Source organism: Neoarius graeffei, chromosome 24 (genome assembly GCF_027579695.1).
Source record: "Neoarius graeffei isolate fNeoGra1 chromosome 24, fNeoGra1.pri, whole genome shotgun sequence".
In the NCBI taxonomy this organism is placed as follows: domain Eukaryota; kingdom Metazoa; phylum Chordata; class Actinopteri; order Siluriformes; family Ariidae; genus Neoarius; species Neoarius graeffei.
The window spans coordinates 55015932-55039440 of NC_083592.1; the positions used below are offsets into that span (position 1 = coordinate 55015932).

Sequence of the window (23509 nt, forward strand, 5' to 3'; positions counted from 1 at the left end):
TGAATGTGGATAGAATAAAACAGTTATTCCACTCAATCTCGTCGTACATGGATTATAGACACCTCGGTGCTACGCTCCTCATCGCCTATCAGCTCATGTACGACTCGATTTCATGTAATAACTGTTAATTATTTTTTTCGTGGTCCGGTTTCCATCAAATCCTGCGCTCTGATTGGCTGGCGAGCGGGTCCGTATCCTACGGTACGGACCCCAGTTACGGACCCCGGTTACGGACCTCTGGCAACTTGCTCGTTCACGACAAACATAGTAGCAATTTTTGTCAACATTTATCTTTTTTATAAGATTTATTTATAATATTATCAAAAATCTTATAAATTTTTGCCAGCATTTCTCAGGAGAATAGCATTAATTTTACAGCATGGATAGCGATAACGACAGTGTTCACAGCGAAAGCGAGTTTTACTACCCTGAGGAAGAAGAAATAAAAGAAAACATTTCAGGAGAAAGCTAAAAACCGCTAACTGTTGCTAACGCCGAGCAAAAACATGGCTGAATCCTGAATAACTCCTATTTGTATAAATAGGGGACTACATAGGCAGCAAAATGTAGTGCTTTTTTCCTGCCATGGAAGTGCACGTGTATACCGAGGAGGAAGCAATTTGCATTACAGCCGTGAATGAGGATGCAAAATGGCGGCTCGCCTCGGCTCGGTTTTCCCTTTCGGGCGCTCTCGTTTTCTGTTAGAATTTGGTAAAGAAAAAAATAAATATATTATTTACCAGCTTAAGGTCGGTCCGTATGGTGAAATACCGTGACCTTGAATACTGACCTCGGCCCAGAGGGCCTCGCTCAGTACTTTCAAGACCTCGGTCACGGTATTTCACCATATGGACCTCCCAGCTGAGAAATAATATATGTATTTCCATGACTGTCAAATTTTGCGAGAGCTAGCTAACAGTAGAAAGAGAGGGAGCGTCATCGTTACTTGGGCTCATGTACGCAGAGGTAATAGCTGCCTCACCTCGTACTTTTTCATTGCAGTTTTATGTTGAGTGCAACAAGCCTAAATGTCTTTTATACACATGCGAAATAAGTTACCTCGACTATGGAAGGCAAGGACACACAAAGACAGGGTGTACAAACATTATATTGGTGATATTCACAGAAATAGTAACAGCAGGCACGCGCTTATTACCCGCACTCAACTCAGTTTCAGTGGGATTGCGCCATCAGAGGAGAGGCGGAGCTTGCTGTTGCCACACCTCTCCGTGCCTTGCACGTACTTGCCGCCGAGCTCTGCAAATCACCGATTTTGAGAATAAAAACGATCGGAATCATACACAGATGACATTTATAACACAGATCAGTGAGAAAACTCTTGTTTTTTTTTATGTTAGTATTTTACATTCATAATGTCTATTTTCATTGGGGCATAACAGGTGAGGCTCCGCCTCCCCTGACTGCACATCCCTGTTGTCACTATTATTAATCAGTAAGTACAATTACACAGTAACAACTACGACTCCCAGTCTATTAATTATCAATTACTACTAATTACTTACTAACTAATAACTACTTAGCAACTATTTGTTAGGTGTTGTGACTATCTCGGCCTCTAGAGGCCACTATTGCATCTGTGATTTGTGTTTGTTTTGACAGCCATGTGCTTCTTTGTTTTTCATGTGCCTTGTGCCCCACCTGTTCTTTATTTACTGCCCCGCCTATTTTCTTAATTGCCAATTTTACCTGGTCATGTGTCCTATTACTTTGGGTATTTATACTACCACATTTTATGTCTCTTGTTACTGAGTCTTTGTGCTGTTCATGTCTAGTCACCTTTGTTCTGTGTACCTTGCCTGTCTACTTGTGTTTTTGGAACTCTACTCTCTTAGGACATTTGGACTGTTTCTGTTTACTTGGACCCTTGCCGTTTTTTGTATATTCTGAGCGTTTGGATTTTTGCTTTCTTTGCCTTGGTTTTGGATGTTTTTCTTGTATCTCCTGTGTGTTTGTATTTTTCTTTTTTGGATTTTTGCTTGTTCACAAACTTTGGATTTTTTGGACTTCTGGGCTTTGGCGAATAAACTGTTTGAACTTTAACTTTCATCTCACTCCTCTACACTTACCAGTAAGTCATTCCCCTGGTGGCCTAGTGGGGGTTTGCTGGGTTACTACACCAGCGCCCCGGGTTCGATTCCCAGCCCAACCTAACACTATTAACAAGAGTGCTCTGAGAACTTGGCCATAACTCTGGTAAAATGTAACTGAACAAAATTGCAATATGTGTATTACTGACATATAACAAAGAATCCTGTTAAGTTTTGTGAAATTCCTCCAAAAAATTGTGAGAGGAGTTGATTTCAGAAGGTGAGTACCCTTCCTGGGACGGACGGATGGATGGATGGATGGATGGACATCGCCACGACATAATCCCCCTTCGGGCCTTTCGGCCAGCGGGGGATAAAAGCATTTTGCCAAATTACATGAAATTCCTCCAAAAATTGTGAGGGAAGTTGATTTCAGAAAGCAAGCACACCTTGATGAAATTGCCAAAGTGCAAGTTTGTTAATAATCTAGGGCATAACTCTGATAAAAATTTGCCCAAATTAAACGAAATTTCAACATTTGTATAATCGTCATATAACAAAGCCTTTTGCCAAGTTTGGTGAAATTCCTCCACAAATTGTGAGAGGAGTTGATTTCAGAAGAACGTACACCCTCATGAAATTGTCAAAGTACATGTTATTTAATCAAGGGTCAAAACTAGGGATGTTAACTGATGACCGTTTGACCGGTGGTTGACCGAATCAACGTCAACCGGTTAATTTTTTTTTGGTTGTCGGTGAAAAAAAAAATCAATCGTTTTGAAGCTGCCGATTTTGGAGCGGAGAACCTGGAATTCTGTGTTGTAAACGCTTGGGCCATGCCATGCGGTGTAAGGACGACAGCTGACAAATCAGAAACACCCATTCAGTCATGTCCCGCCCTCCCGGCCCAGTTAAAGACAGCTGACAAATCAGAAACACCCATTCAGTCATGTCCCGCCCTCCCGGCCCAGTTAAAGACAGCTGACAAATCAGAAACACCCATTCAGTCATGTCCCGCCCCAGTTGAACACAGCTGCCACTCGGCGAAAGAAAAAAAAGTGTAGACACAGGCTTTTTCGCTTACAAATTACTATTCTGTTTTTTTTTTTTTTTAATTATTATTAGAAGGCACATTGAGTTTAGTCCTGCCTTGGCCAGTGGATTCTGAAATGTTTCGGTCTGTAGCCAACAATGCATGTTATTGCAGATCATATCTCTCCACACAAACTAAAGGCGCAGATGCCGACTTTTTTCACGGCTTTTCATGGACTGTAACGGCATTTGCTTATGTAGTAATTTTAATACAGAATTTACTCTGATGAAATTATTCAGACACTCCAACGCCCCCCCCCCCCAAAAAATCGGATCTGCACGAGCCGTGAAAAAGGCGCGCCGTTTGCATCCCTGTTTAAACTCATAGGTTAACCGACTTTTACCGGCTAATGAGGCTCGGTGGTCGGTCAAGATTTTTTTTAGTTTTCGCCATCCCTAGTCAAAACTCTGGGAAAATTTTCACAAACGAAATTAAATCGCAATCTGCGTATTACCGTCATATAACAAGACCTTTAACAAAGCTTCGAGAAATTTGTCCAAAAATTGTGAGAGGAGTTGATGTCAGAAGGAAAACACACCTTCATGAAATTGTCAAAGTATAATTTTGTTAACCAAGGGCTGGAACTCTGGTAAAATGCGACTGAATTGAACGCAATTGCAATCTGCGTACTACCAACATATAACAAAGAATCCTGACAAGTTTCGTGAAATTCCTCCAAAAATGGTGAGAGGAGTTGATTTCAGAATGTAAGTACCCTTCCCGGGACGGACAGATGGACGGACATCACCACGACATCATAATCCCCTTTCGGGCTTTTCGCCTGGGGTGATAATTACTCAGTAACTACTAATTACTCATTAACTCCTATTGGGTGGAGTGATGAAACAGTTACTATAATCACCCTGGAGGTGGAATAGTTTTTAACTGTTTACACTTACATTTAATATTGTGGTACGTCCATGAAACATGTTCCTGTTACATTATAACAGCTGCAAAAAATTCAGCTTCTCACATTACGAAGAAACCGTAAACTCCTTTTGTCATGAAGATGTCAGAAAACTTGGTTACATCTTTACCCCTCACAAAGTGCCGACACTCTTGACTCCTCCCATAAAGGTTAAATAAACATCTCATGAGAGAAAACTTCACCAAAACACCAATTACACATTTTAAAAATCCATTTTATGGACTGTCTGCTGTACAAGTCCCTGTGTAAGCTGTTACCAAAGAAACCAGATTTGAGAACTCAACAGCACTGCAGTGTAAAATGCTATAAAATCCACAGTAGGCGACTAAGTAGTGAACACAACACGGGGATTTAAAAGTGTCAGTGTGGTTGTACGTATTTGTGATACGGAATCTCCGAGGATGGCGTGTTTGTGATGGACAGCGTGCCCCAGTGTATCAGGACGAACCCCCTCTGTGTTTATTAATGAAGGTCGTATTTAAATCTACATGTGATGCTGTGTTCCTGCCGGATGATTCTTTAAGCTCCTGCTGATAAAACTCTGATTTTTATTGTTCGCTCTCTAAATAATTTACACTGCAATCCCAGCCACAGAGCGACTCAGAGCTTTAATCCATGGATCTAATCTTTGGTTTCAAACGGAGAAGATAATGTTTTAGCTCAGTTTGTGAATTCCTATCACAGTGATATCTGGGTAAGCGGGTTCGTGGTGTATTGCTAAATAAATGTTTCAGTAATTCAGAAAAATGTATGAAGGGGGTGTGGACTTTGCCCCTTTCAGTCTTAAGGAAAGGGGTGTGGCCTCTGCCCCTGTCATTCCTAAGGAAGGGGGTGTGGCCTCTGTCCCATCATTCCTAAGGACAGGGGTGTGGCCTCTGCTCCTGTCATTCCTAAGTGACGGGGTGTGGCCTCTACCCTTTTCAGTTCTAAGGAAGGGGAGTGTGACCTCTGCCCCATCATTTCTAAGGAAGGGGGTCTGGCCTCTGCCCCGTCATTCCTAAGGAAAGGGGTGTGGCCGCTGCCCGTCATTCCTAAAGAAAGGGGTGTGGCCTCTGTCCCACCATTCCTAAGGAAAGGGGTGTGGCCTCTGCCTCTTTCATTCCTAAGGGGTGTGGCCACTGTCCTATCATTTCTAAGGAAGGGGGTGTGGCTTTTGCCCCTGTCATTCCTAAGGAAAGGGGTGTGGCCTCTGCCTCTTTAAATCCTATGAAAAGGGGTGTGGCTTGTGCCCTGTCATTTTTAAGAAAGGGGAGTGTGGCCTTTGCCCTTTCAGTCCTAAGGAAAAGGGTGTGGCCTCTGCTCTGTCATTCCTGAGGAAGGGGGTGTGGCCTCTGCCCCCTTCAGTCCTATGAAAAGGGGTGTGGCCTCTGCCTTGAAGTGGATGTGTCCTATACCTTTCTTTCATTTTTTTTTTCTTCTTTTTATTGCTTTATGTGAAGATCAAGACCAAAAACCATTAAGTCCTTTTCAAGGTCAAGCCTTTACTTCAGTTAGTTGTATTAATTCTTGCATTGTGCCAATGATTCAGGTATTTTCTCAAGAAAAAAAAAACAACCGAAGTTTACTTTTTATCAGACTTCATGCAGAAAAGATGACAAGCATTATTTTTTACAAACTCTTGGGCAGGACCAAGACCATATTTAGCGAGATTAATGCTCAAGAGCCGGACAAGACCAAGTCAATACAGAAAATGTCTCGAGTTTTGCAGCCCTAGTAAACCATCCCACTCTTAACCAGATGCCATAGAAAAACCTTCTGGCAAGCTTTCTTTAAAAAAATGAAATAAAAAAGTTGAGAAACCTTTTCTGTGAATTCTGAATAAAATATTTATATTCAGTTAAACCTTGGAGCAACATCAAATCAAGGTATTACATATTTGGATTAGAACAGTTCTAAATCACTGACTGCTTTAAATTTATTATCAGATCATTATTCACATATCAAAATGGCCATGATCTCATCTCGAGACATACACACCCCTGCTATTTAATGTCAAGGCACCATCACACAGAGTATATAAATCAGCCGGGCCGCTCTGCGAGTGCTGCTTTTCACTGTGAGTTTCTTCTTTTCGTTCCCTAACAGGCTGCAATAACGCAGCGCTGCTGTCACTCCGCGAGCCCTTCACTGCTCTTTGGCTCCAACAGTAAGTTTTTTTTACCTCATTAAGCCCTGATGGAAAACTCGCCTCACTCGTTCCTCCACGAAGGAACAAAAATAATAAATGATCTCTTGTACTCTGTCTAGCCTAAGGGATAATCATGCAGGCTGATAACATTGAGCAAATGATCGTAGGAGTAAAATAATCACAGAAGAATAAAAATAAGTTTGAAAACATTGAGGTTTTACTGTACAGTCTGTAAATAATGTAAAGTAGCTTGAGGAAAATGGCATGTTTTTCACTACAGAAGGATTAAATAATAATGATCGCTTTGTGCTCTAAAACCTTTATGCTGAATTGTACCAATTATGTACTAAAATTTTTACAATTAACTGTAACTTTATGGTCTAAAATATTTACTCTGGACTCTAACTTTACACTCAAATGTTTATGCTGAACTTTAACTTTACAACATAAAACGTTTATGCTGAACTCTATCTTTATGCTCTAAAATGTTTACACTTAACTGTATGTTTTTCCTCTAAAATATTTACTCTGAACTGTACCTTTATGCTTTAAAATGTTTACACATATCTGTTGATGCTCTAAAATATTTACTCTGAACACTGTCTTTACACTCTAACTTGTACACTGAACTGTACCTTTACAGTCTTTACTCAATATTATAATTGTACAGTCTAAAATATTTACTCAATATTATAATTTTACAGTCTAAAATATTTACTCCATATCATAACTTTACAGTCTAAAATGTTTACTCCGCATTATAACTTTATAGTCTAAGATTTTTACTCCAAATTATAGCTTTACAATCTAAAATATTTACTCCATATTATAACTTTACAGTCTAAAATGTTTACTCCAAATTATAACTTTACAGTCTAAAATATTTACTAAATATTATAATTTTACAGTCTAAAAGATTTACTCCATATTATAACTTTACAGTCTAAAATATTTACTCCAAATTATAACTTTACTGTCTAAAATGTTTACTCCATATTATAACTTTACAGTCTAAAATATTTACTCAATATTATAATTTTACAGTCTAAAATATTTACTCCATATTATAACTTTACTGTCTAAAATGTTTACTCCATATTATAACTTTACAGTCTAAAATATTTACTCAATATTATAATTTTACAGTCTAAAATATTTACTCAATATTATAATTTTACAGTCTAAAATATTTACTCCAAATTATAACTTTACTGTCTAAAATGTTTACTCCAAATTATAACTTTACAGTCTAAAATATGTACTCTAATTTATAACTTTACAGTCTAAAATATTTACTCCATATCATAACTTTACAGTCTAAAAGATTTACTCCAAATTATAACTTTACAGTCTAAAATGTTTACTCCAAATTATAACTTTACAGTCTAAAATATTTACTTCAAATTATAACTTTACAGTCTAAAATGTTTACTCCGTATTATAACTTTATAGTCTAAAATATTTACTTCAAATTATAACTTGAGTCTAAAACGTTTACTCCGTTATAACTTTACAGTCTAAAATATTTACTCCAAATTATAATTTAACAGCCTAAAATATTTACTCCAAATTATAACTTTACAGTCTAAAATATTTACGTCAAATTATAACTTTACAGTCTAAAATATTTACTCCAAATTATAACTTTACAGTCTAAAATATTTATTCCAAATTATAACTTTACAGTCTAAAATATTTACTTCAAATTATAACTTTACAGTCTAAAATGTTTACTCCAAATTATAACTTTACAGTCTAAAATATTTATTCCAAATTATAACTTTACGGTCTAAAATATTTACTTCAAATTATAACTTTACAGTCTAAAATGTTTACTCCAAATTATAACTTTACAGTCTACAATATTTACTCCAAATTATAACTTCACAGTCTAAAATATTTACTTCAAATTATAACTTTACAGTCTAAAATGTTTACTCCGTATTATAACTTTACAGTCTAAAATATTTACTCCAAATTATAATTTTACAGCCTAAAATATTTACTCCAAATTATAACTTTACAGTCTAAAATCTCATCTCATCTCATTATCTCTAGCCGCTTTATCCTGTTCTACAGGGTCGCAGGCAAGCTGGAGCCTATCCCAGCTGACTACGGGCGAAAGGCGGGGTACACCCTGGACAAGTCGCCAGGTCATCACAGGGCTGACACATAGACACAGACAACCATTCACACCTACGGTCAATTTAGAGTCACCAGTTAACCTAACCTGCATGTCTTTGGACTGTGGGGGAAACCGGAGCACCCGGAGGAAACCCACGCGGACACGGACAGAACATGCAAACTCCACACAGAAAGGCCCTCGCCGGCCACGGGGCTCGAACCCGGACCTTCTTGCTGTGAGGCGACAGTGCTAACCACTACACCACCGTGCCGCCCACAGTCTAAAATATTTACTTCAAATTATAACTTTACAGTCTAAAATATTTACTTCAAATTATAACTTTACAGTCTAAAATATTTATTCCAAATTATAACTTTACAGTCTCAAATATTTACTCCAAATTATAACTTTACAGTCTAAAATATTTACTTCAAATTATAACTTTACAGTCTAAAATATTTACTCCAAATTATAACTTTACAGTCTAAAATATTTATTCCATATTATAACTTTACAGTCTAAAATATTTACTTCAAATTATAACTTTACAGTCTAAAATATTTACTCAGAATTATAACTTTACAGTCTAAAATATTTATTCCAAATTATAACTTTACAGTCTAAAATATTTACTCCAAATTATAACTTTACAGTCTAAAATGTTTACTCCAAATTATAACTTTACAGTCTAAAATATTTATTCCAAATTATAACTTTACAGTCTAAAATATTTACTTCAAATTATAACTTTACAGTCTAAAATATTTACTTCAAATTATAACTTTACAGTCTAAAATATTTATTCCAAATTATAACTTTACAGTCTCAAATATTTACTCCAAATTATAACTTTACAGTCTAAATATTTACTTCAAATTATAACTTTACAGTCTAAAATATTTACTCCAAATTATAACTTTACAGTCTAAAATATTTATTCCAAATTATAACTTTACAGTCTAAAATATTTACTTCAAATTATAACTTTACAGTCTAAAATATTTACTCAGAATTATAACTTTACAGTCTAAAATATTTATTCCAAATTATAACTTTACAGTCTAAAATATTTACTCCAAATTATAACTTTACAGTCTAAAATGTTTACTCCATATTATAACTTTACTGTCTAAAATATTTACTCAGAATTATAACATTACAGTCTAAAATATTTACTCAGAATTATAACATTACAGTCTAAAATATTTACTCAGAATTATAACATTACAGTCTAAAATATTTACTCCAAATTATAACTTTACAGTCTAAAATAATTTTACCCTGAACTGTACCTTGTGGTTGCCTTTTGTGCCTTTAGTGAGTGAACCTTTATGAATAATAAATGAATAATTTTGCTTATCAGAGAACAAAAGTGACTCTCCAGGTACATAATTAAATCTTAAGAAGCTCTGTTCTACTTTAAAGTCACATTTATAACATGTAAACCTCGGGGAACTAAACTGTATCTGTATAATACCTTCTGTTCTTACAGTGTGTATAGATTGTGTTTATCTTGGAAAGTGATATTTCTTCAATCTTATAGTATACATCAATATGACAACACAGCTTATTGAAAGAAATCTAATCTCCTGGTACCTGGTTTGTCACCAAAAGACCTTTATTTCGGTGATCAGGAGGCAACGAACAGTTGAGTGTAAATCCTCTAACTGTGGATAGAGATGAGTCTCCGCTCTGTACAGCTTTATATCCCATTTTATAGCACTTAGTCATTCTGAATACATTACCTCCTAATCCTCAGACTCAAGCCAGATTTGCAGAAACAATATTTGAAAGCCTGACTCCATTCAGTGCAGATTTAAATATAAAAACACCATTCAATTCATTATTAGGTCATGCTGGAGGATCCTAAAGAGCTTTCCGCTAATTAGGTTAGGTTTTATTAGTTAATGAAACATATATTGGTTGTTTAAGTGTATGGAAATGATTTCTACCCTACTTACAGCTCTCAAACGCAATTTCATCATTGCAAATTGTTCGCCCTGACAGCCTATACAGAGAGAGAGAGAGATTATGTACAACCACATTATCAACTCCACCTTCCTGTTTACATCCTGTTCACCTGCCCTACCATGTTCACCTGCATCTCGTTTGTCCAGCCATTTTCAAATCCTGTTACTGATGTGGTCCAGTCTGAAGAGGGACACACCCACGGCAGCCAAGCTCACGTGCTCATGTCCCTTCAAACTCATTCTTACCCCTTTTCCACCAAATCAGTTCCAGGGCTGGTTCGGGGCCAGTGCTGGTGCTGGTTCACAACTCGTTCAATTTGCAAACCAGCTGAGAACCAGTTTGCGTTTCCATAGCTCAGGGTGCTAAGTGGAGCCACGTCATTACATCACTGTATACGTCAGTTACGTCGCTGCATTTGCATAAACCTTGGCACGAACATCGAAGCAACAACAACACGGAGAAGAAGAAGAATGCCCCTTTTCCACCAAAGCAGTTCCAGGACTGGTTCGGGGCCAGTGCTTAGTTTGGAACCGGGTTTTCTGTTTCCACTGACCAAGAACTGGCTCTGGGGCCAGAAAAACCGGTTCCAGGCTAGCACCAACTCTCTGCTAGGCCAGAGGAAAGAACCGCTTATGTCAGCGGGGGGGCGGAGTTGTTAAGACCAACAACAATAACAAGACCGCGAAAGATCGCCATTTTTAAGCGATGAGAAGCAGCAGCTGTACAAACGCGAAGTCATCCATTATTATTATTGTTGTTGTTGCTGCTGCTGCTTCTTCTGTGTTGTTTTTGCTTCGATATTCGCGCCAAAGTTTATGCAAACGTAGCGACGTAACTGACGTATACAGCGACGTAACTGACGTATACAGCGACGTAACTGACGTATACAGCGACGTAACTGACATGGCTCCCCTTAGCACCGCGAGCTACGGAAAAGCAAACTGGTTCTCAGCTGGTTTGCAAGTTGAACGAGTTGTGAACCAGCACCAGCACTGGCCCCGAACCAGCCCTGGAACTGATTTGGTGGAAAAGGGGTAGAAGAAGCAGCAGCAACAACAACAACAACAATAATGGATGACTGCTGCTTTACTGCATCCATGATATCTCGTCGCTTATTTAAAAATGGTGCCCTCTTGCGGTTTTGCTATTGTTGTTGGTCTTAACAACTCCGCCCCCCCGCTGACATAAGCGGTTCTTTCCTCTGGCCCAGCAGAGAGTTGGTGCTACCCTGGAACCGGTTTTTCTGGCCCAGAGCCAGTTCTTTGTCAGTGGAAACAGAAAACCCGGTTCCAAACTAAGCACTGGCCCCGAACCAGCCCTGGAACTGATTTGGTGGAAAAGGGCTATCAGACTTATGAGTGATTTAGCGTAGCATGTTGCTGAGAGGAAACTGGAGAAACCAGAGGAAAAGTGAAACTCCACTCTGACACCTTTTCCACCAACAGGGAACGGGTTCCGTTCCCTGTTTACTAGATAGTTAAACAGATAGATAGTTTAATAATCCAGCTATCTTCCAGGAGCATGTGAAGGGCAGGAGCGTGTGAAAGCATCATCTGATCGCAAGCTAAGAAATTAATCTTGAACCATGCATCATGCATTCTCAGAATTTATTCTGTTAACACAAGCTGGGTTCAATGCCAAGCGCTCGGCTTAACGGCCCAATCTGAATGCGCACTGACGTCTCAGAACTCCGTGCTTTTTCTTACGTTAAATAGTTGTCAGGGACATGAAAATTGGTCACAAAGAACCCGTCGAGAGTTTACGCCCGCTCATCACGTGGCGTTACTTGAACCGATCTTGAAATCCTGAAAAGGAAATTCATAGGTTTCTTTTTTTTTTTTTAAACAACTTTCAACGTCAGACCGCAGGCATAGCGAGAGTCCTGTATTACTCTGAAAGTCCTGCTCTCCCTCACAGCTGCGTTTTTCATCATGCTTGCGATTACAGTCTTGGACTTCCGGCAAAATAAGATGGGACTGGGCTCTCTGTGTGCTGTGCTGTGATGTGAAATTACTGTGGATTTAAAGCTGAAGCCTTGAAGCCTGCCAGAGTGCACACACACACACACACACACACACACACACACACATGCACACTCAGAAAGTGTGTGGGTCTTGAATAGATATACATAACAAAAGAGATGATGGTGCAAAAGACAGCACCATCTGCACTGAAAAGAAAGAGAGAGAGAGAGAGAGATGAGGAGGAGGAAGAGACGATACACGGTACACTCACCGGCCACTTTATTAGGAACACCCACCCATCCACCCACCTGCTGTTCTGTTTGATGCCGTTCTCTAATCAGCCGATCCCTCGACAGCAGCACGATGCGTCAAATCACACAGATACAAATCAAGAGCTTCAGTTAATGTTCACAATGTTCAAACATCAGAACGGGAAAAACTGTGATCTCACAGTGAAGTGTGACGTTCTTTCACTGTGGTATGGGTGTTGGTTTGAGCCAGATGGACTGGTGGTTTGAGTATTTCAGAAACTGCTGATCTCCTTCCTGGGGTTTTCACACACAACAGTCTCTAGAGTTTACACAGAATGGTGCGAAAAACAGAAAACATCGAATGAGTGAGTGAGCGACAGTTCTGTGGGTGGAAACAAACACCTTGTTGATAAGAGAGGGCCAGAAGGAAATGGACAGATTTGAAGTGGTTCGAGGTTTGTTTTTTTTTGCCAGGAAGGATATAGTAACTCATATAATCACTCTGTACAACCGCGGTGAGCAGAAAAGCATCTCAGCATGCAACAGGAAACAGAAGAACACATTGGGTTCCGCTCCTGCAGCCAAGAACAGGGATCTTAGAATCAAGAACAAGTTCCTATTAAAGTGGCCGGTGAGAGAGTGCGTGTCTAAGTGTAAGAATGTGGTGATAAAATGGAGATTTAAACAAAAAGAGGATAAAGATCATGATCTGTCCTTGCACTTTAGTGACTAATTAAAAGAAAAAATGGTGGCTCTGTTATGATGTGTGTGCATTTCTTTCTTTCTTTCTTTCTTTCTTTCTTTCTTTCTTTCTTTCTTTCTTTCTTTATGCCAGCATTGATTCAGCTCCACTGCAAATCAGTACAAAGTTCTTCTGACTGATCACTTTTATCATATGATGAAACAATATCTATCCTGATGGGCGTGGCCTCTTCCTGGATGGCCCCGCCCAATCTACAGAGGACAAGGGCTCACTGAATGTTTTGTTGAGGATGAATATGATTTAAATCGTATTTTATGACCTGAACACCAGATCTCAGACGGAATGGACACGTCTGGGAGATGCTGGAGTGACATCATCAAAACACCAACTCAGGGAAAAACTTCTGAAAGAATGACATCCATTCATCTAACAGTCCATCCATCTAACATCCATCCGTCCATCTATCTAACCGTCCATCTAACCGTTCATCCATCCATTTATCCATCCGTCCATCTATCTAACATCCATCCATCCATCTAACCATTCATCTGTCCATCCATCCATCCATCTGTCCCTCCAGCTAACATTTATCCATCCATCTGTCAATCCAGCCGTCCCTCTATCCATCTGTCCATCCATCCATCCAACTGCCCATTTATCCGTCCATCCATCTAACCATCCATCTGTCCATCCATCTGTTCAGCCATTCATTTGTCCAGCCATGTAACCATCCATCCGTCCATCCATCCATATATCCTTCCATCCATAAATCTATATCAAGCGCACTGAAGGTGTTTGGGAGGTTTGCGTTGGTCCAACACCATACTAAGACCAGCCACGTATTTTTGGTGTTATTAACGAAGTTTATGACTGATGTTTTTTCACTGAAGCTAGTGAGGGAAGCACTGAAGAAGTGAAGGAAGCTTCGCATCGTGTTTAAATCATCACACACACATCACCTCAGTCCACTTTATTGGCTTGTTCAGTGTGTCAATCAGCTGTGTTGATGTCGTTCCTGATGTTGTGTGACCCACGGTTATTTATTAAAATGGAAAAAAGGACATCACAAAAAGCACCTAAAAGCAGCCATGTTGGAGTTCGAGATCTAATAGCTCAGTTTGAAACTTGACAACTTCAGGAAGTTTGGCATGCCTTTTTGGTCATCCTGTTTGTGTGCCCACACGTCCTCGTTCACATTTTTATCATGGTCCTGATTGTGTTTAATGCTTGTATATTTTTAGCTTCGTTGCCTCGCTTGTGTGGCTCGTCATCAACCTGTCGGCTGCCTTCTTCGGGCTGAATAAACTGAAGTGCTTGTCATGATTTAGACCGGTGTTAAACTGGAGGCTGTGAGCTTCTTTTATTTGTTAGCTACATGAGTGCAAACAAAGAGCCAGACAGAACCAGAGAGGTTTGATCGGATCGGAACTTTTTTCTTTAAAGCGTATCGTATTGTTCCTGTGGTAAACTCTTTTCTCTGTTTAATAACATCTGCTGGTGTCACAGATCCATCCCGGGGCCCCCTTTAGACTATAGACCATCTGCTCTTTCTCACACACACACACTTGCCCCTGATTTTACCCCATCTACGTATTTCTAATGAAGATTGTTACCCAGTGGCAGACACCTGCCTAAAGCTGAAAAGGACTCAAATCTCTTGTCTGCTCCAGTCTAAATACCCCTGGGGTGGACAAAAAGGAGGAGGAGGGGCAACATAATCTTTATAATCACTCTGCTGTGAGCTGCAGCATGAAAGAAAGAGGAAAAGAGGAGGAGGAGGAGGAGGGTGCAGGAAACAAGGGAACAAAAGCAAAGAGATGGAATGAATAGGTGTAGGAGAAGTGAGAGTCACACAATGATCAGGTGGAAGCTGTGTGTGTGTGTGTGTGTGTGTGTGAGATGTTCCCTCAGGCCTGTATGCATTCAGGCTGTCTGTCCGTTGGCCAGCGTTGATTCTCAGTGAATAACGATGCACCTGAAGCTGAATGTCACACCGCTGCTCTGTTCATCGATGGTGTTTTTTGTTTATTTGAACTGAAAATTGAAACCTAAACAAATGCTTCGAGTTAAAATTTTATAAAACCATCCAGGTTTGTTTTCCATCAGTTTCCATGCAGTAAGACGGAGGAAGTGATGTGTGTTGGGTTAAACTAGCCACATTCATTTCGCTATAAATGTTTGCATTAGTGGAAACGGAGGAATAACATTCAGGACCTAAAGATATGAAACAGTGAGAAAGAGTGAAAGAGACAGTAAGAGTGACAGAGCGAGAGAGACGGATGGTGTGTTTCTGTTAACCTGTTTAATGCTCAAACTGAAATCACGAACTAAAAAACGAGTAATGAAAACATGAATTCCGGGAAAAAAAAAACCTCTCAAATATCACAAAACAGTTTTTACGCTCACGTGAGGTGGTTCTTCAAACGATCAGACAAAGCATTATTCTACCAAACTGAAATGGAAACACGTTTTTCACTTTTAGGTCACATGACATGATGTGAAGAGTCACATGACATAGTGCGTTTCGTGTGGTCGGATGAGGACACAGAACTTTTCTTAAAGTTGGTTTGGAATAAAGAAATGACAGACATTTTGGAGAGCAAGCAATAAAAAAAGCTAAAAGTTATGTGAAGGACAGAATTTTAGACAAACTGGTGGAGCAAATGGAAAACGCTGGAGAAAAGAGAGAGCTCTGTAAGAGTGGGACAGAAAGATATACAAACACAAGCATACAGTAAAATGCACTGCGATCTAACCAAGGACACACTCAGCACACACACACACACACACGACATCGAGACGAGCCGCTATTAGAAATCATGAGTGTGAGAGCAGAGTGGAGACAGAGCTGCACTTCCTAAAAGACTGTAACACATTCACACACACACACACACACACACACACACACACACACACACATATGGTCATGATAAAGCATGATAAAAAAGAGAGAGAGAGACTGAGAGAGACAGAGGGAGAGAGAGAGAGAGGGAGAGAGAGACACACACACAGAGGGAGACAGAGAGACACACGCATACAGAGAGAGAGAGAGACACACACAGAGATAGCGAGAGAGAGAAAGAGACAGAGAAAGAGACACAGAGAGAGTGAGAGACACAGAGATAGCGAGAGAGACAGAGTAAGAGAGAGAGAGACAGAGAGAGAGAGAGAGACACACACACAAAGTGAGAGAGAGAGAGACACAGAGAGAGAGAGAGACAGAGACAGGTAGAGAGACTGTGTGTGTGTGTGAGTGAGAGAGAGAGAGAGAGAGACTGAAAGAGACAGAGATGTTAATGGAGAAAGAATAGAATAGAGTGAAAAACAGAACGAGCCTGCAGGAATGAAAAAAGAGAGAATAAATAGAAAGGAAGAAATAAAGCAAGACAACAAAAAGGGGAGGAGGGGGGTCTTATCTCGGGGAAAAAGAAAGGAAAGCTTTGAAAGTAGAAACAAGCAGAAGGAGAAAGATGTGGAGAGAGAGAGAGAGAGAGAGAGAGAGAGAGAAGGTCGGTATCATGGAAAAGTGAGAGAGAGACAGAGAGAGAGAGGGAGAGAGAGAGAGAACACAAGAATGGACAGAAACAGAAAGAGAGACGACAAAGAAGGAATAAAGTCCAACAGAGAGAAAAACTAAAAGAGAGGAAGGTAAATAACGGATAAACACACTGCTGATTATTTTTCTCTCTGAAAGTGAATAAACAAACAAAAACAGCGCAGCTTGTCATGTGACTGAGAAACAGCACAGCGTGAACGTCCTGACTGGAGACTCCTTCCACGAAGAGGAAATAAACACGTCCCGATCCGTGGATGAGTCCCTGTGAACAAGCCGTTACTATAGAAACGACAACGTTAACACGAGAACCTGCGCTACGGTCAGAGCCGCTGGTACTGAACATTAATCAACACGTTCTGACCAATCAGAGTCCAGAACCGAGCAGTCTGACAGAGGAGGGGTGTGAGTGTGTGTGTGTGTGAGTGTGTGTTTGTGTAAATACGCCCAAGATGTGGATGATTTTTGTTGCCTATACACTATGACCTGTGTATGTGTTTTATTGTGAATTGAATCGAAAGCGATATCGGATGTGTGAAAAAACACCTGCAGCATCTCAGTGCTGCGATAATGGATTGAGCTGTCTGAGATTTTCAGCACACACACACACACACACACACTCTCTCGACTCACACTCAAAGCAAATAATACAACAGCTGACCTTCGAAAAATAGGGAACAAAGACCCTCAAAACACACACACAGACACACACACGCACACACAGTCATGCAGCACTCGATAAATGACGGACACGAAATAACGTTTTTATCATCGTCTCTGCTGACAGCTTCAACTTTTTTCCACAATAACGTTAATAAATATCACATCAGAGATGAGAATATAGCAGAAGTGGCGGCAGAGAAAGCCATGTGAATCTTAACTCCGCCCACAGCATGTCGTTTTATCCGACGTGCTGCGTAAATTGTTACAAATTCATGTCACATAAGACAAAAAAAAAAAAAGACGCACCTTGTCATGTTATTGAAAAACTGGATAAAGCCAACTCTCATTGCGTGTTTCCTCCATGTTGGATCATCACCACAGCACTTCTCATTTACGTGAAGTTAAATTCAGATCAATTTTATCGCATCGTGTCACTGTAAATCATCCAAAATTAGCTTTCGGTATCTTTCCAAACTCTCGTTCTCAAGTCTAAAAACCTTATAGAATATTTTAATGAAATCATTTCTGTCTGTCAGTGTACAAGTTTACTGTTTAAAAATAACCCTGATCTCTTGCTGAAATCAGAACCTATAGTAATATAGCTGCGAAAACATTTTTTTCAACCATCGCAATTAAAGAACAAGTCCATGATGACAAGTCCATCGTCTTCAAGGAAGGGGTTTAGATCCTGAACAATAACAAACTGAACCGAAATGTAAAGTGTGTCAACAATACTACTAATGAATCACAGATATAATGTGTTAAGAGTCCATGTTATATGATGTTTATATAATTAAAGTCATTTTTGCTGATCTGATCCACTTCCTGTCATTCAGCACCCAACAGTGAACACCTGCACGGTTTTGTTTGCAGATGTAATTTAGCTCAGAAAATTAAATTCTGCTATTCTAGGACGCAAATTCCCATTAGTTAGTTTCTCCATTGATATCATGGAGAAAAAGACAAAACGTCCACAGAAATATCTGAAGGACTTTTAGACAAACGTTCTAAACCTGTCAAACTGAAACCGCTCAGAAAAATAAACAGAACCAGAACTGATCTCCGAGCGCGAGTCACTTCATCCCATTGCATAAGATACATACACACTCGCCGGCCACTTTAATAGGAACTTGTTGTTGATTCTAAGATCCCTGTTCTTGGCTGCAGGAGTGGAACCCAATGTCTCTCATCTCATCTCATTACCTGTAGCCGCTTTATCCTGATCTACAGGGTCGCAGGCAAGCTGGAGCCTATCCCAGCTGACTACGGGCGAAAGGCGGGGTACACCCTGGACAAGTCGCCAGGTCATCACAGGGCTGACACATAGACACAGACAACCATTCACACTCACATTCACACCTACGCTCAATTTAGAGTCACCAGTTAACCTAACCTGCATGTCTTTGGACTGTGGGGGAAACCGGAGCACCCGGAGGAAACCCACGCGGACACGGGGAGAACATGCAAACTCCGCACAGAAAGGCCCTCGCCAGCCATGGGGCTCAAACCCAGACCTTCTTGCTGTGAGGCGACAGCGCTAACCATTACACCACCGTGCTGCCCGGAACCCAATGTGTTCTTCTGTTTTCTGTTGCATGCTGAGATGCTTTTCTGCTCACCACGGTTGTATAGAGTGATTATATGAGTTACTATATCCTTCCTGGCAAAAAAAAAAAGCTCAAACCACCTCGACTGTCCATTTTCCTCTGACCCTCTCTTATCAACAAGGCATCTGTTTCCACCCACAGAACTGTCGCTCACTCACTCAACTCAGTGTTTGTTTGTTTGTTTGTTTGTTTTTCGCACCATTCTGTGTAAACTCTAGAGACTGGTGTGTGTGAAAACCCCGGGAGATCAGCAGTTTCTGAGATACTCAAACCAGCAGTCCATCTGGCTCAAACCAACACCCATACCACAGTGAAAGAAAGTCACACTTTGAGATCACAATTTCTCCCGTTCTGATGTTTGAACATTGTGGAGATTAATTGAAGCTCTTGATTTGTATCTGTATGATCTGACGCATCGTGCTGCTGTTGAGGGATCATATGGGTGTTCCTAAAGGGGCTGGTGAGTGTATGTTCCTGAGCAGTATATATATATATATATATATATGGTACTGCCTCAGTGATGAGTCATGTACTTTATTTTCTGAGAGTGTTGTTTGTGCAATTGACAGACATTTTAAAAGATATTTTGTTGGAAAAAAAAAACTAAAACGGACCAAAACTGACTCGCAACAACGATACGTAAATCAAAAAAATTTTGATTGATAAAATAACCATTTTCTATTAATGAGAATAAAATAATGTCAACTTTACATTTTTAACAAAAATGATAAAGAGAAAAGAGACCGAAAGCCCTCTATAAAAGTTTCCGAGCCATAAAATCTGAAAAGAAATAAACTATTTTTACTGGTCTGTTCCAGTCAAAACACTGTTTTACAGCTTTCTGAGAGAAGAAACTTTGAATTTTGTGACAAAATCAATTTCCAGGAGAAAAAAAAAGTCTTAATTTTTTTTTGAATGGAAAAAACATAATACCTACAATGATTAAATAATTTTTTTAAATGTCACATTTAAAATAAAAAAATTAAATCAAATTAATAATAACTGAATAAAAATAAAACAAAAAAATCTGTGGTGATTATGCTAAGCTAACTAAAACTAACCAAGATAAAACTTTAATATATGAAAGCATAATGTCAGAATATGACTTTAACTCTTTAGGGTCGTTGTAATTTAATTTTTATTGCTAGTTTATGTGTAAAAACATATAATTCTAAATAAACCGGTTGTTTTTGTGTATTTAGCTCAAGGCTAAGTTAGCCTGTTACCTGTTGGCTTCCCTGCGCGCGGCGATGCTCGCGATGATGACGCTCTCGGGTCTGGGCGTGGCCACGGCTTTAAACGTTCCTCTCCAGAACTTGTCGAAGAGCTGCTTCTCCCCCTGCAGGAGGCCCGCCATGGTCCGGGGGGTCCGGGGGGTCCGGAGCGAGAGCCGAGCCGAGCCGAGCCCAGGAACCCGTTAGTGGGACACACTGCCTCTGTTTCACACACACACACACAGCAGCAGCACCGCGGGCCGAGTTGAGAACCTCGCTCGGTCTTTCCGTTAACTCTGTTTTGCTTAAAAAATAAATAAATAAATAAATAAATAAATAACGGTTCACTTTTGAAATCTTTTAAAATCCTGAAGACGGTTAAATGGTTGCCATGGGCGACGGCTCTTGATTGGCTCAGAATCCTCCTCGCGCTGCTTTCTTCCGAAAGGCTTGTGAGGCGCGAGGACCCGCACGCGACTCTGCGTGGTGAGCGCGAGGAGACAAAGCTCAGTGCCTGGCAGTAAGTGCGCGCGCGCGTGTGTGTGTGTGATGGTGTGTCGCGCGCGCGGACTGAGCGCCAGTGAAGAGCTCCGCTGAAGGCGCCTCGTTTTAGGAAGCGCAGCGCGTGACGTTAAAGGAGACCGCCAGGATTCTCTCTCTCCCCGTTTCTCTCTCTCCCCGTTTCTCTCTCCCCCCGTCTCTCTCTCCCCGTTTCTCTCTCCCCGTCTCTCTCTCTCCCTCGCTCCCCGTCTCTCTCTCTCTCCCCGTCTCTCTCTCTCTCTCTCTCTCTCTCCCTCGCTCCCCGTCTCTCTCTCTCTCCCCGTCTCTCTCTCTCCCCTCTCTGTCCCTCTCTCCCCGTCTCTCTCTCTCTCTCTCTCTCTCTCTCTCTCCCTCGCTCCCCGTCTCTCTCTCTCTCCCCGTCTCTCTCTCTCCCCTCTCTGTCCCTCTCTCCCCGTATCTCTCTTCCCCCGTCTCTCTCTCTCTCTCTCGCTCCCCGTCTCTCTCTCTCCCCCTCTCTCTCTCCCTTGCTCCCCTCTCTCTCTCTCCCCCCCCTCTCCCTCGCTCCCCCTCTCTCTCTCTCCCCCTCTCTCTCTCTCTCCCCCCGTCTCCCTCGCTCCCCGTCTCTCTCTACCCCCCTCTTCCCCCTCTCCCTCTCTCCCCGTCTCTCTCTCTCCCCTCTCTCTCTCTCCCTCTCTCCCCGTCTCTCTCTCTCTCTCTCCCTCCCCCCATCTGTCTCTCTCTCTCCCCCCTCTCTCTCTCCCCCCATCTCTCCCCATCTCTCTCTCTCTCCCCGTTTCTCTCTCCCCCCTCCTCCCGTCTCTCTCTCTCTCTCCGTCTCTCTCTCTCCCCTGTCTCTCCCTCGCTCCCCATCTCTCTCTCTCCCCCCGTCTCCCTCTCTCTCCCTCGCTCCCCGTCTCTCTCTCTCCCCCCCTTCCCCCTCTCCCTCTCTCCCCGTCTCTCTCTCCCCTCTCTCTCTCTCCCTCTCTCCCCGTCTCTCTCTCCCCTCTCTCTCTCTCCCTCTCTCCCCGTCTCTCTCCCTCCCCCATCTGTCTCTCTCCCTCCCCCCTCTCTCTCTCCCCCGTCTCTCCCCATCTCTCTCTCTCTCCCCGTCTCTCTCTCCCCCCCTCCTCCTGTCTCTCTCTCTCTCCGTCTCTCTCTCTCTCTCCCCGTCTCTCTCTCTCCCCTGTCTCTCTCTCTCTCCCCATCTCTTTCTCTCTCTCCCCATCTCTCTCTCTCTCCCTCTCCCCGTCTCTCTCTCCCCGTCTCTCTCCCCGTTTCTCTCGCTCTCTCTCTCTCTGTTCCTCCTCCTCTCTTTCCCTGTCTGTCTCTGTTTCTGTTCCTCTCGCTTCCCGTCTTTCTCTCTCTCTGTTTCTCTCTCACTCCGTCTGTCTCTCTCTCTTTTATTTTATCTCTTCTGCCCTCTTTCATCTATTTTCTCATCATTTTCTCTTGTCTATCTTTCCATCATGATCCAGCCATCTCTCTCTCTTTCTGACTCTCTCCTCTTTTTCTCTTCTATTTCTCTCTTCTGATATCTCATATCTTTCCTCTTCCTTCTTTTGTCACTATATCACTCTTCCTTTTCTCTTTCCTCCCTTCTTTCTGTCCCCATCCCTTTTTCTTTCCTTTCTATTATGCTGACTCTTCTCTTCTCTGTTTCTCTTTTTGTCTCATTTATTTTTCCTTTTCCCGTTTCTTTCTCTCTTTCTTTCACATTCTTTCACCACTCCTCTTTTTTATTGCCATTTTCCACTCTTCTGCCGTCTTTTCCTTCTTTTTCTAGGTATCATCCTTGGCTTTCTTTGTTCTGTTTCTCCATTTTTCATTCATTCTTTCTCTCTCTCTCTCTCTGTCTCTCTCTGACAAAGAAGCACTGCTCCTTAATCAGCATCACTAAAGGGCTGAGGGTCGGAGGCAGCAGATGGATCCCTGTGTGTGTGTGTGTGTGTGTGTGTGTGTGTGTGTGTGTGTGTGTGTGTGTGTGTAAGATTGTCTGTCTTAAAGATCCCAGAGGCGAAACATTTCCACAAGCCGAAATCCTGTGACCTGCTTCAGTAAACCACCTGTCACCAGGTCTCAATCCAAGATTGCTCCCTACACATGCACACTGCACACTACAGGGATGAACGTTCCTGGATTAAAGGTGCCCCAGTTCCCTGAGATCTTAAAGAAATGTCTGTGACATTCTTTTAAGTTCGTTTCTTAAGACACGTATTTTTAAGTATGTTACCTCGCTTGTTGACAGTTTCGGCGAACACTTCCGCCTTCTTCAAAACAGTCACCAGATGTCGAGTGGTGACGTGCCTTATCAGCTGATGTTACTCTATGGAGGCATGAACGTCCCACCCAATTTGACAGGTAGTCCACGCCTCCTGCTGTCAGGTCGCTGCCCCAGGACTGCGCTCCAGGTATGTGACAGCGCGTACGCTCCCTCATCCCGGTTCATGGTCCTCTGCGCCCGCTTACGTATCTCCACTGCCTCCAAAATCCAACGCTGATATCTATTCTCTTCAGCGCGAATGACTCTGGCCTCTTCCCAATTCATAATATGATTTTGTCGTTTGCAGTGGTCTGAAATGGCTGATTTTAAGTTTTCTTGGCTTGCTTTTTCTTTTTCGGATCTTGTGAGTCTTTTTGTTGTTTCTTTTTCACATTCTAATTGGTGTTCTTTCCTGCGAGTGTGGAAGCATCTGCCCGTTTCACCAATATAGACTTTATTGCATGAACTGCAAGGGATTTCATAGATGACGTTGCATTTAT

The 23509-nt window shown here is 41.3% G+C and overlaps 1 protein-coding gene across 1 annotated transcript in view; it reads right to left on the reverse strand.

The window, feature by feature from the left end:
* srrm4 (serine/arginine repetitive matrix 4) overlaps positions 1–20391 on the reverse strand; it is a 193868-nt gene extending 173477 nt beyond the window's left edge. Inside the window, exon 1 of the mRNA XM_060907487.1 lies at positions 20261–20391. Coding sequence (XP_060763470.1) covers positions 20261–20391 — 131 coding nt within the window. The remainder of the gene's footprint in view (positions 1–20260) is intronic.
* Positions 20392–23509: the final 3118 nt, after the last annotated feature.